This window comes from Rhipicephalus sanguineus, chromosome 7, assembly GCF_013339695.2.
Source record: "Rhipicephalus sanguineus isolate Rsan-2018 chromosome 7, BIME_Rsan_1.4, whole genome shotgun sequence".
Lineage (NCBI taxonomy): Eukaryota > Metazoa > Arthropoda > Arachnida > Ixodida > Ixodidae > Rhipicephalus > Rhipicephalus sanguineus.
In genome coordinates, this window is record NC_051182.1 from 159,173,331 (window position 1) to 159,186,435 (window position 13,105).

General features: G+C 46.4%; 1 protein-coding gene across 1 annotated transcript; it reads right to left on the minus strand.

The window, feature by feature from the left end:
* Positions 1-9,758: 9,758 nt before the first annotated feature.
* LOC119400383 (uncharacterized) lies at positions 9,759-12,335 on the minus strand. The gene is made up of 3 exons (XM_037667404.2): positions 12,166-12,335; positions 11,455-11,544; positions 9,759-10,110 (listed from the first exon to the last, which is right to left on the minus strand). The coding sequence occupies exons 1-3, from the start codon at positions 12,242-12,244 to the stop codon at positions 10,010-10,012; spliced, it is 270 nt and encodes an 89-aa protein (XP_037523332.1). The 5' UTR covers positions 12,245-12,335; the 3' UTR covers positions 9,759-10,009.
* Positions 12,336-13,105: the final 770 nt, after the last annotated feature.

Here is a 13,105-nt window from a genome sequence, read left to right on the forward strand (position 1 = left end):
GAAGTTCAGAAAATGGCTTGTTACCTAATTTGAGCAAGATTTCCAATTGCGCAGTTACCGCTGGGCCATACCTTTTTTTTTCTTTAAAAAGTAAAACCGACCGCTTTAATAAAGCTGATGCCTGCGTTCCTTCGCAATACAAAATATTCTTTCGCTTCCCCCCCCCCTCCCCCCAAAAAAGAAATGTAAACAATACTAAATGGTGCTCGCTTTGCACGTGGTCTTGAACCGCTAGCACATTAGCGTTATATAATTTGATTTGCAGAAGAGCTCAGCAATGATTCCAGATATTTGTGCTGTATCCTTAAGTATATCAAGTCATGTGGTAGATTTCGATTACATCTGTGAATAAACTATCTGCATAAATTCCCAAATAACATCATGAGCCATGAATACTCGTATGAAAACGCACATGTTGTATGCGCTCGCGAAACCAAAACCGAAATCACCCGCGAACGGACTACTTGGCGTAGTAACACATGTGCGGCCTAGAGCGCTGCAGTTTTGACTGAACAAGTGGCGCCGCCCGCGGCGCGGTGCGTTTCTAGTCAGTCGCGGCTGAGAGCGGGTGCGAACGGGCGGAACTATAGCAACTCGAAAGGACGAAGCTGAATCGCAGTCAAACAGGTGTGTAACTATGTATTGTGGCGTGTATCGCTGTCGCAACAGCTACAGAAACACTGTGGTTAAGCTGCCAGAAATAAAATTATATGGATTTATATGGAAGGCTCACGAGAACGAGCGATGACAGCGTCGGATAAGGGCGGTGCGACGTGCGAGATAAACAGACTCTCTTAATTTTTTAATGCTTTCCTTGCTATTACTGCGCATATTTGCTCGTTGTGGTCATAAAGTCTGCCTTTTTTTAGCCCCGATAGAGGTCTTAGGCAGCTCGTGAAGCACCGAAACCGCATATGCAGTGCCCACTTCTTGCGCAATGATGAGAGAAGCTCGAAAGCCCTGCATTCTGCCTGTGTGTTCCGACACGTTTTCCTGCGTGCTATGGGAAAGGTGACAGCGTGACCTTGCGACGAAGCGTTAAACATCCTCGTATCTAGAAGGGGACGCGGCGATGGCCAGAACCACGCGCATGACAGATCTGTGCAGGATGTGTGCTCGCACTTGTTGACAAACATATACAAGGCGGCGACGAGCTTACATACACCATCTTCAGCGTCCACCCTTGCATCTGCACCTTGCTCCCACAATGTGCAATTGGGTCTATAGATAGCTGGGAAAATGTGCAGAAATCATTGAAAAGTCCGAAGGGAACGAGCCAGCGTAAAAAAAAAAAAGTGAGAGGAACGAACGTTTTTTCTCTTGCTTAGCCCGAACACCAACTAACACACGCAGACTGATTAATAGCGAGAAGGCCTGCTGAATAGCGAGAATGGATGGAAAAGTCAAAGGTCGCTCTTCGCGTAATGGATGAGGGAAGAAAAAGCACGTGCCGAGCGTTGACGATGCTGCTGGATGGAGGCGCATCTTCGTCACAATGCCTTTAATTTAATGTAAATATTGGAAGACCTTGATAAAACTTTGACGACCTGAAGGTGGACGTCCTAGTCGACGCTCTTCACACACTTGCAACTGACTTCGAAGGGCCCCTTTGCTGACACAGTTTGCTCCCTGACGCCGCAAACATGGTTAGCGGCGTAAAGATGACTGCCGTGAAGAAGACTGCTTTTATTTTAAATAACTTTCTACGTATTCAGTTCCGCGGAATCGACACAATCACGCGCGCTGCTCGTTTCGCAATGCCATTGTTCTGCTCCCACAGAGCGGCGTTCGCAGCATGCCGCGACGATCACGCGCGCGGCCGCTACTCGCGGCGCTGACTGTCCTAGCGCGGCAGCGCCACCATACCAGCTGTATGGTGGCGCTGCGGTATGCTCAAACCTGGTGAGGGGTCCTTTGGTGTGTTCACCAACAGGGGAGAAATTTACCCTACGCGATTAGCCCCGGCCAATACGAGGCATCCCTCCCTTTTTGTCTTTTAGCGGTCTGCATACCTGCTCCTGTGCTGCCCTTCTCAGCCACGCCAAAAGAAAGAGACCCGGAAGTGTGTGGATTCGGCGGTGGGCACTCGACTCACCATGCTAGACAATAAAAGGAGAGACCGTGTTCTACGAACCGTGCATGGCTATGTTGAACCGTTGGCGCCTTTGTGCCATCATAAACAACATCTCTGGCTTTCCTGTCGGGCACATCTTTGTTTGAAATTATTTGAATTTATGTAAGAATTTATTGTGCTTATATTTGCGGTTTTGGAGGCCTGAAACGATGTTTTGCCTACCTATTTTTGGCGCCTAAAACGCGCTTTTTAGTGCCTAAAAATCCGGCCTCTAGTTATCATTATTCGATTCGTATTCGATTCAGTTACAATATTCGCTATTCGCACACCCCTAACAACAACAATAATAAAAAAAAAACAGCAGTGTGTGCTAGTGTGATATTTTGTTGTGATTGCAGGCCCACGAAGTGCACTTACTTCAAATTTCGGTGCCCGTGGAAAGGAATGCCAGCCAGTACAGTGGCCACCTGCTTGCTGAACACGGCGGGAGCGCCGACGTTCGAGGTAATGTACCACGCTACACGTATACACTTCTGTTGTGCCAACTCGCAAACTTGCACACTATCCCCATCCAAAGGGCCAGTAAACAGGCTCCGGCTTTTTTTTTTTTCTTTTGCACCCCCCAATCAAGCTCGCCATTTCGTACAGTACACCGCGGCGACCACATTTTCCGCGCAGACGCTCCGTTTCGAAAAACAATTCCCGCGCCTCTTTCCTTCGCCTGACCAATCCCCCTCGTACGCGCAGTGACGCAAACTTGCAACTTGACGTACCACTGAGCTCGTCGATTGGTGTAAACCAGGTCTCAACAAGTTAACGTCAGTTCCTGTTGCCACCCACCGCTACGAAACTGCACCTTGTTTTAACAAGGTGTGGGTTCGAGCTAGTTGGTACTCCATGATCACTACTTCTTGCGCAAAATTTTTTCTAAGACGACGGACGAAACAGACACAGACGGGCGCAAACTTCCAACTGAATTTATTATTAACATTTGCCCTAAATATATACAAATATGACTATGACAAAAGAAAACAAAAAACACCAATGCCACAGGTGTGCAGTGTGTCAGCGCGCATTAGCTACTCACTCCCCCAAAATGTAGTGACCCTTCCAAGAAAGCCATTTCCTTCTGTGTCAATTACACTGACGTCATTTTGGGGGAGTGAGTAGCTAATGCGCGCTGACACACTGCACACCTGTGGCATTGGTGTTTTTTGTTTTCTTTTGTCATAGTCATATTTGTATATATTTAGGGCAAATGTTAATAATAAATTCAGTTGGAAGTTTGCGCCCGTCTGTGTCTGTTTCGTCCGTCGTCTTAGAAAAAATTTTGCGCAAGAAGTAGTGATCATGCACCTTGTTTCTTGGCGTTGGGGTTTCGACCACGCAGTTGTCGGGTATTCGCGCACTGCATAACACGGCACCTGTACGCACTTGGCCTTCGACATGAGCAACACGTGGAGGAAGCGTTGCTCAGTTGTCGGCTGCAAATCGAGCGGAGAGAGGGGGAATCTTCGGTAGCTCGGACGGGTCGCGCTTGCTTGGTTTTCCCATTGCACACGCGGCAAGCGGGTGATGCCGACAATACCGAGAAAGTAAAGGGGTCTCCGTGAATTCGCCCTTGTTTCGCTCGTCATGGCAGCACTCCTGGCTTGCTCGGTCAAAGGCCGCCTCCAAGACAATGCGGCGCGGCATGCCTCCGTCCGAACGCCGACCCATGGGGACTCCTGCAGCTGACAGCTTCTCGCACAATGGCGCCTGCCATGGTGAATTCCAGAGCCGGTCGCAAAGGGGTATTCACACGAGGGAGAAATCCGCGGGGGACACGGGAGATTGCGGATCACGTGGCCGCGACGTCACGGATTAGTGAGTGGGCGCGACTCCCCCGCGCATCCTCGGAGGACACGGGGACCCTATTGCAGGACAGGACAAACGATCCCCCGTGGGTGGGGGATATAGCGGAATTTCGGGCTTTTGTTTGGCCACATTGTTGCACTTGCTCCTGCAGAGAGCGGCAGTGGATGTCCAGTCTGCAGCTGGTCGTCTGCAGCTCAGCAGCTCGTGAAACGGGTGTTACAAGCCACCAGAGTAGTCTAGTAACACCGGTCTCCCCCTCCGTTCGCCTCATCCGTGCGAGTGGGGGACATTTGTGGAGGATTCTCCTCGAGCTGACGTCACTAGGCTCCGCCTTTATCTCCCGAGGATTTGTCCCCCGTGTGAATACCGCTTAACATTAGTTGCTTTTTAGTCATAGCCTTCTTTCGAACTCGGCAAATTTCGAAGCAGAGTGCCCGAACATCAGAGAAATGACACAAGGAGCTACCAAAATTTTTTCTTACAATTTTACTTATCAACCATTTCCGCGGTAGTTGTGGTATTTTTCTGTGTTTTTTCGAAGACGCTGAAGGGCTTATTTGAGAAGCGGACCTTTCCCAACTCTTACGCGTCATTCACAGCAAAGCACAGTCTTCTAGATATATAGATAAACCAGGGCTCAGTGGTTGTCAGAGCTGTGAATGGATTGCATGCTTACTCACAGGCGTGCTGCTTGTCTAAGCATTTGGATTTCATGCTAGTCTGTTTCAAGAAATCAGGCTGAATTTTTTTGCTTCACAGCTACACTGAAATGAGTAATGAACAAAAACTCGTTAATGAAGCGACTTAGTGCAGACGCTTTGACGTGTTAGTGACACATTGCAAGGAACGCAGCGCTAACTTTCAACACTTGTTGCGTTGAAGTTGTCAAAGTCAGCGCTGTGTGTGTTCCTTCTAATCGTCAATTAAATTCTGCATTGTTAACTGCAGGGCAGTTGTTTATATGGAAAGGTTGTAGGACGCCACATTTTATGGAAGACCAATTTTTTTATATCTAAAGAAAAGCGCGGAATTTCAGATATTAATTAATTGAAATTCAAGGCCCCAATCAAACTGATATCGAAACTGAACGCTCTGGAGGAAATGCTGTCACTGTGTTACGCAGAATGGTACTTCACGTCGCAAACTTTGAAAAAAAGGAAAAAAAGAAAGGCGCATAGCTGCAGCATCTGGTCAGGCAAAATGGCAAGTAATATTAATTCAGGGTTTAATGTCCCAAAACCACGATACGATCCTAAGAGACGCCGCAGTGGATGGCTCCGGAAATTTTGCCCACCATAGGTTCTTTAACATGCACCGAAACCTAACCACAAGGTCCTCTTGCATTTTGCCTCCAACAAAATGTGGCTGCCACAGCACGGACTCGATCCTGTGACCTTTGGGTCCACAGAAAAGCGGCGAGTCGTTTGAAATACACAAGTGGACCGCTTTTTCATTGCATGCGATGTTTCGTGCTTATTTGATTCTTTCGCGTTGTAACTAAGAAAACCGTAACTCCTACTTTTTATTTCACTCTACAGCGTGAAACCTTGGTGAAGTTCACCATGTGAAGTTCAGGTCTGAGGTAGCCTAGCGGCAGCATTTCCTGAACTGCCAATAGCACTCAGTTTCGATACGAGCTCGACCGGGGCCATGATTTTCAACGATTAATATTCGAAACTACGCGTGTAGCTGGGGGATTTCTAAAAAATGGGTATGCTACAAAAATGTCAATCCCACTGGCGTAGCCTGGCGGGGGGTCACCGGTTGTGTTGTTAGCACTTTTTAATGACAATGTGCAGAAAAAAAAATGGCTTGGCCACTAAGTGCGCTTTTTTTTAAGGGTGAGTCCATATGCAACGAAGTACTATTATTAAACGACCACTTTTCGCGCACTTTTAAGTTCGTTGTGAACTTGTTGGACTGCATATAGAGCCTAATGATGTAATAGACATCATATACTTGTAACTGCCGATCTAGTGTCAGTTCGATCATGTGCATATGCATGCTGCTTTGCATACTCTGTCAAGCGCTTTTCGCGTGTATCGTTAAATGAAATTCTGCTATATTCTGGTGCAAAGTTCATGTTCATTACACTTTCGATCTGCGAAGTGTTTACGATAGAAGGTACACCATGCCGTGCCTACATTGCGTCATTACACTTGGGTTAATACCATGCGTGCATTCCTGACATTCTCACATCTTTTCTCTACTGAACTATACATTAACCAGACTTGGTAACCCAGTCCAACCCTACACAAAACTGACCCAATTCGACCCGACCACAACCACAGAATGGATGGTTCGCCTGCGTTCGAACCGACAGATAACCGACTAGCTCGCAACCAGCGCCTCCTCTATTTTTTTCAATGCCAGCCAGACGCGCCCGATCTGACTGTTCACCTCCCTCTCCTGTGGTCCTTTCCTACTCTCCTCCGTCGGCTAGTGTTCGCGCCTACTTTGCATGCTTTGTGAGGCGCCACCTAAGTACCCTTTAGGCGGCGCCTCACAAAGGAAGTCAGAGGAGTTCATTTTTTTGTTCAGCTGTGTTTTTATCCATGGAGCGGCGCCTTGCATCCCTCATGATTACTGTGTATGTTGTCACGCTGGCTCACAAAAAGACGCGGTGTTTTGAGATGGCCCGTCTCCTTTCGTGGTGTTATGCTCGCTATCAACGGGACGCGTCACCGCGACGCTACTGCATGGGAGGACTTTAATTATGCCCCACGAGCACTGCGCGGTGCGGCAGTTTTGCCTTGAGCCATAAAGGGAGGAGTACGAAGGAAAAAATCTGACAGGTGCATCATATAGGAGAGGGACGGCGCGTCTACCACAGCAGCAGCGTTGAGCGCTCAGATGCACGTGTGACGCAAGCATCCCTACCCTTTATGTGGCGTTGCACCACGGAAACTCCCTGAACTAAGGCGGACCGACGGCTCCCATTGAGGAGCGAGCATTTGCACTGGCATTGACAAAAATAAAGGAGGCGTTGTCACAACCTAGCCAGTGACCAAATTAATTAGCAGCCTAACGAAAAAAAAAACTCAAGTGAGACCGAACCAACCCAACACAAACCTCAGCCATGCCTAAGCCGACAGTAACAATGATCCCTTATCCTAAACAATGGGAAAAAATCCAGCTTGACCGACCAAACCACCACAAAGACAGGCATGCGTTCTTATGTATCAATTTTGATCGCGAAAAGCTGATGGTCAGCGGTTCTTTTGACATTGACATTTTTGCGCAGGCAACAGCGAGGTGGTGGTGATAGGCAACGTTGATGTGGTCAGGCCCCAGATTTGGCATGCTCTCTTCACACTGGACGATAACCGAGAGTGTATGCTTTTCCTGAAGAAGAAAGATTCCAGTCGATTTTACGACAAAAGATGGCAGCTTGCGATGTTTATGTTATCGGAGTCTGAAGAAGCTCACACATACTGCTACGAGGCATCCTTTGCTGGCCCTCATCACAAGCTGGTCTTCCAGAGCAAACTGTTAGGGATAAAACAGATGGAAGAAGCCACAGCAACGGAAGAAGGGCTCCTGATGGGCGCAGCAATGTTCAGACACTTTGTCGAGAATGGAAACGTGAAGATAAAAGTCGTAATAGGTAAGGTGCAGTGACTTGACGTGTTGGTGTTAGGACTGAGACAGGCTATGCCCCCTATTGTGGCTCTTTTTCTTCTACTAATAAATACAGTGTTTTTGTAAACAGTCGTCTTGAAATTCATTGGGGACACAATCAAATGGCTGAGCACTGTACAGACAATGCACAGTGTGCGATCGATGAAGGTCTCATTCAAAAAATGTTCCTGCAACGAGATGAACCAAAGACATTATACGATAGGTATATAGTGTCATTCAGTGCCTTTGTTAAGGGGGGGACACTACTTTTTAAAATTTTTAATCGATTTCGATAAAATTTGCGGAGTTTGTGCATACTTGTGTGCTCATTTCAACTGTGCAATTTTTTTTCTATTACATGATGAAGTTCTGAAAATGTTAAACATTTTCTGCACTTTTTGGGAGCAATATTTAACTGAGAATGTTGCAAAGAAAATTCGTATCTGGGATGAGAAATGTGTGCAATAGAACAAAAATTAATGGTGTAAACACATTTGAACAAAAGTTATGGCAAATCGGTTCTGCGGAATCCTGCAAGGTGGCGCGAAGGTTAAGAAAGGTTAAATGAACAACCATTCGTTTGCAGCACGATGCTGCCAGCTTCGTGCTATCGTACATTGCTAGCTTCCAGCTTAGCACAATTGGCAGAGCAACGGCCCCCGAAAGGCGTTGTTGGTCCAGGGTTCGATCACCTGACCAGGGCAAATTTTTCGGCAACTAAGAAGCTTTCTCTCCGAGAAATCCGAGGATTTCCTGGTAGCTTCGTGCTAACAACGGGTGGTTGTCGATTTGCCATTCTTAAAAGTTATGTTAAACATTAACAAGTGTGTTTATGTTGAGCTGGAATTTCGGTCAAGAATGTTCAACATACCATTACTTCTGTTCAGATGGGCTTAGAACATCAATTGTTGTTCTTTTTTGGCATACAGGTCTCACTCCAGATTATTCTGACATGCCGATTGACCGTGTGACCCTCACAGTTAAAAAAATCTTGCTCCCAAAAAGCACATAAAATGTAGGATATTTTAAAAACTACACATTTCACTAGGAAAACAATTGCATATTTGAAATCAGCACACACATATAGTACATCATCTCAGCAAGTTTCATCAAAATTAATCGAGAGTTTTAAGAAAAAATGCCAGGCCTGCGCGGAAAGCGCAGCACAGTCACAGCGAAAGCTGGAAGAGCGGCATTTCTAGAGCCCCTTGTAAACTCTCTTGGGGCTACTAATACAAGTACACAAGCAAGGTACCCACTACGCCATAAATCACAATATTTGTGAAATTGGGAAGCACCTTTCTTTTTTTTTTTTTAATTTCGAGAGTTTGCCCAACAGCATACATAGTTAAATATACAGGTAGCACCTACAACGCCATTATTCGTCATTGTGCGCAGAAGCGAGGTTCCAGCTACACATACGTAAGGCATTATGTGCACTTTGTTTACGTGAGGACTGATGACGATGAAGAACTGTGGCTCAGCCCTTTGTAATGGGCTGGAAGCTTTAAACGGGTCACAAGTTACGTAATTCGCATTGTGTGACGCCTGGTCGCTATTTAACTCTCCCACCATGCAATATAACATACATTGACGTGAGAAAGAGAGACAGAGAGAAGGGGGAAGAACTTTATTGAAACCCTGAGGAAATGGATGATGGGTTAATGGGCTTCCTTGGCAACCAATGTAAGTGCACTTGTGAGGAACCCACTACGCTATAAATCATAATTTCTGTGAAGTAGGGAAGCAGCCACTATGCCATTTTTCGTCATTCAACGGAGAGCCGTGGTACCCGCTAAGAACATTTAAGGCATTATGCGCACTTTGTTGGTGTTGTGCCTGATGACGATGAAGAATTATTGCACAGCCCCTTGTAGTGGGTTGGAAACATGCAACAGCCCACTTGTTGCGCAATTCGCATTGTGTGACGCCTGGTTACAGAATTCGCGTTGTGTGGTGCGTGGTTGTTATTTCACTCTTCTACCACACTAAATTACATATGTTAATGTGGTTCCTTCTGGACATAAAGCCTGTATAGCGTCGTTTTGTAAGGCAGTTCCAAGCACCGGCATGGCTCTGAGGTACAACACTGGGCTCCCACGCAGAGGGCCCAGGTTCGAACCCCGTTCCATCCTGGAAATTTTTTCTTATTTCGTTTTTTTTTCTTATTTCGAGCGATAGTTGTTACGGACACCGGCGGCGGCAAAAACGGCCGTTGAAATGATCTCATAACAGCTTTCGCTGTAAAAAGCTTTAAAATGGAGCGTCCCCCCTTAGCTATGATGTTGGCAGTATCGGTTAACATGCATTGAGAACCTGAAGATTGTGCAAGGAACCATGAACGATGGTTAACAAGAATCCTGAGCCAGACAAGATTACAGTGCTTAGTATAAGATGAGTGGAAATGGCAGGGATGCCGCAGACACAGCGGCATTGGGTGTAGCGATGAACCGATGTCTACATGCCAAGTAGTTTCTCGATTGGCTCGTACTTCCAGGCGTCCTCCTTGAGCTTCTCGCTGATTGCTCGCAGCTTCTGGAGCCTCTGCTCGTGCAGCTCTGCAAGAAGTGTCGCATTAAAGGCACGTTGATGAAGTTCAAAACGACAGACTAAGTATGGCATCGTGTACACTGCAGTGGAAGAAGTACACATGGACATTAAAAGGGCCAACAACCAATTTTTTTAAATACTTGTTTTCTTCGACACAACGGAAAGTCCACTGCTCAGTGTCTAACCAGAGCAGGGGCGTAGCCAAGGGGGGGGGTTGGGGGGGTTCAAACCCCCCCCGAAATTTTTCAGTTTTGCTTGTGTATATAGGCACGCACACATACAAACGCATGCACGAACATACATAAAGTATGGTTGAACCCCCCCCCGAAAAAAATTTCTGGCTACGCCCCTGAACCAGAGAATGGTAGCGCGGAAAATGCCGTGAAACATTTATAATCGGAATGTTACGATCTGCAGCGACTATAATTGTGTATAATTGTGTATAATTGGTACACACAACATGCTGCAAACAGTGGCAGGTGGATATGAGAGCAGTTCATATTTTATTTGTGCGCGGCAGTTTGTGGCTGATTCGAACATCGTGCATGCATGCGCCGCTTCTCAGCATGCAACTCCTTTTACCTTGTAAGCAGCATAGGAATGAGCGGGGATGGATAATAATACACATACTCTAATTCTGAGTACTTATTATGATGCTCATGAAAGCATTGGAGTACGTACAGCAAAGTGAACGACTTTGCTAAAGGTCTCCCGCTAGGCTGTGCGACATACCAGTTTTTTGTGAGTTTTACATGCGATTTAAAAATATGCAGCATGTTTAAGTACAGCGCAAAATTGTCGAAGACGTTGTAAAGCAGAATGGACATAGAATCTTGAACATTAGGGGCAGTGCTAGGATTTTTTTACGGGGTGGGCAGCCACGACATCCAAGTTCTTCCAGGGGGGGCGGAAATTTAGGGGGGCAGCTGCCCCCCCCCCCGCTGGCACCGCCCCTGTTGAACATAGTCAGAAAAGGCTCCTGAAAACAAGCGAGCCAAATTTATAGTGTAGCATGTAGCTGGAATTTACAATTAAATTTCAACATCAACAAGAAATTTCTCGAGAAGTGATGCCATATATCCAGAATCAACTGTGACACGTACACAAAAGCTTCAAATGAGAAGTTTGAGTCTTCAGTAACTTTTGCAATTTAAATGGTGATTCATTAAGTTATAAGCACCATGCCCCTTAACATGCAAATTAACATATGTTGTACAACCCATGACCCGTAAACTTTCGAAGTTTAGTTTATAAATATACTCATTGGATGCAGCTGGGTGTTTACTGGTATGCTGACACAGCTTGCTGATAAACATAATGGCATGAACTGCATCAAAACACGTTTGATTTACCTCTCTCCAGTGAGCTCACGCTGACTTCGACGTCATGTTCGAACTGTATGCTTGCTCTTGTTGACAGTAAGTCTGAAGTCTTCTGAGAAGCTGTACGTGAAAAAAGTAATGCTGTTGCAACAAACGAAACACTGATTTCGTCAATTACAATGAAATTTAATTAACCCAATAGGCAATCATAGGATGATGGAAGTTTGAAAAAGGTGATCAATCAGTCGCCAAACAAGGCGGTCCTCATGTCCTATTCCCCGAAGAAAGGAAGTCCGCTTCTCGAAACGTTTGCTCCAGGCTTTGTTCACTAATGTGGTCGCACGAATCGCGTCCCTCGTTCAACAGAAAATGATCACTTATTAGCCACAGCGATTAATTAGCAGTCATTAGTTAGCAGACAACAAACCGATGCATATTGTTACAAATCACGCTCAGATTCTTTACGTGAGATTGTGCGAAATTTCAAAGAATGAGCCACAAAAATATCAGGGAGGTATGCCATCCACGTCATGTATCAGCTCATGATCAAGAAAGACGCGACGTTTAGATCCAAGAAAACGAGACTGGCCTAATGCGTCATGCTCTGATCTTCCACTCATGATTACTTATGCTCAGGTGTCCGCGCAAGTGAGTAAGTACCAGGGAAACCAGTTTCATGTGTGTGCCTGCAAAGGCGGCTGAGTGACACTAGTGGTCCGTCCTGTTGGAAAATTGTCTCACCTACTGTGCCGATGACATACTGCGGCTTCTCTTTGAACAAGACCTTGCGGATGTCTTCACCGGCTGAGCGTGCGGCCATAATTTAAGCAGTAACGAGCAGAATTGATACGACGGTGGAAAACAGTCAGCCGACTTTGACAACACGAAGCATTCACTCGAACGTTTCAACCAGCGTTGCCAGATTGGAAAGGGGCTTCGACACCAACCCCAGAACAAAATTTCACCAGATTTCACCAACACTACAAAATGGCGACTATGACGTCATTTTTTTCTTTTTAGTGTTTTACTTTGCAAAAGCCCTGCCCCATAGAAAATATTTTTTGTTGTTTATAACGATATTATTACAAAGGAGAGTGATTTGATTATTTCTGCATTTTTTACTTGTGGCTGTCAGCGTATTCGTATCACATTCGTATAATTTTTTTTTTCCGTCGCCGGCACGGGGACGGAGCCCCGCCCCTAGAAAACGGACCAATCAGAAATCAGTTTACGTTTGGAGTTCCGAGTTCCGAGAAGAGCCACGCGTCTACGGCATCTACGGCCCCTGGGTCCGTGGCCTTGGAACACTGAACGCGCGCCTGACTGAATGGGCCATAAAACGTGGGGACAAGTGGTTGTTTGTGTGTGTGTGTGTGTTTGTGGTGCGAGGAGGAGAGCGCCAGCGAACCATTTGAGCTGCGTGGACAATTCCTATTTTGGTGCATCAGTCGATCAACACTGCACAAAAACGTGCTGCTGTCGAAGCCAAAGGCCCCGCCGCTGCCATTGAAGAAGGCAGGCGTGTGCTTCCCGCAACATCCGGTGACCGTGTGCCTATGGCACACTGTGTATCAGCAGGCAAACTTCTCAACGAACAAAGCACCGCGGGGTGACATACGAGAACGGAAGAAAGACAATATATATAAAATAGAAGTTCGGGACCGGGGGGGGGGGGGGGGGT

What these genes read in the sequence shown, in the direction of transcription:
- LOC119400383 (XM_037667404.2), bottom strand. Translation starts at nt 12,244, where the DNA reads ATGGCCGCACGCTCAGCCGGTGAAGACATCCGCAAGGTCTTGTTCAAA. An exon ending in GTATGTCATCGGCACAGTAG is followed by an intron (nt 11,545 to 12,165) that starts GTGAGACAATTT and finishes TTTCACGTACAG; the next exon opens with CTTCTCAGAAGACTTCAGAC. An exon ending in CGTGAGCTCACTGGAGAGAG is followed by an intron (nt 10,111 to 11,454) that starts GTAAATCAAACG and finishes CACTTCTTGCAG; the next exon opens with AGCTGCACGAGCAGAGGCTC.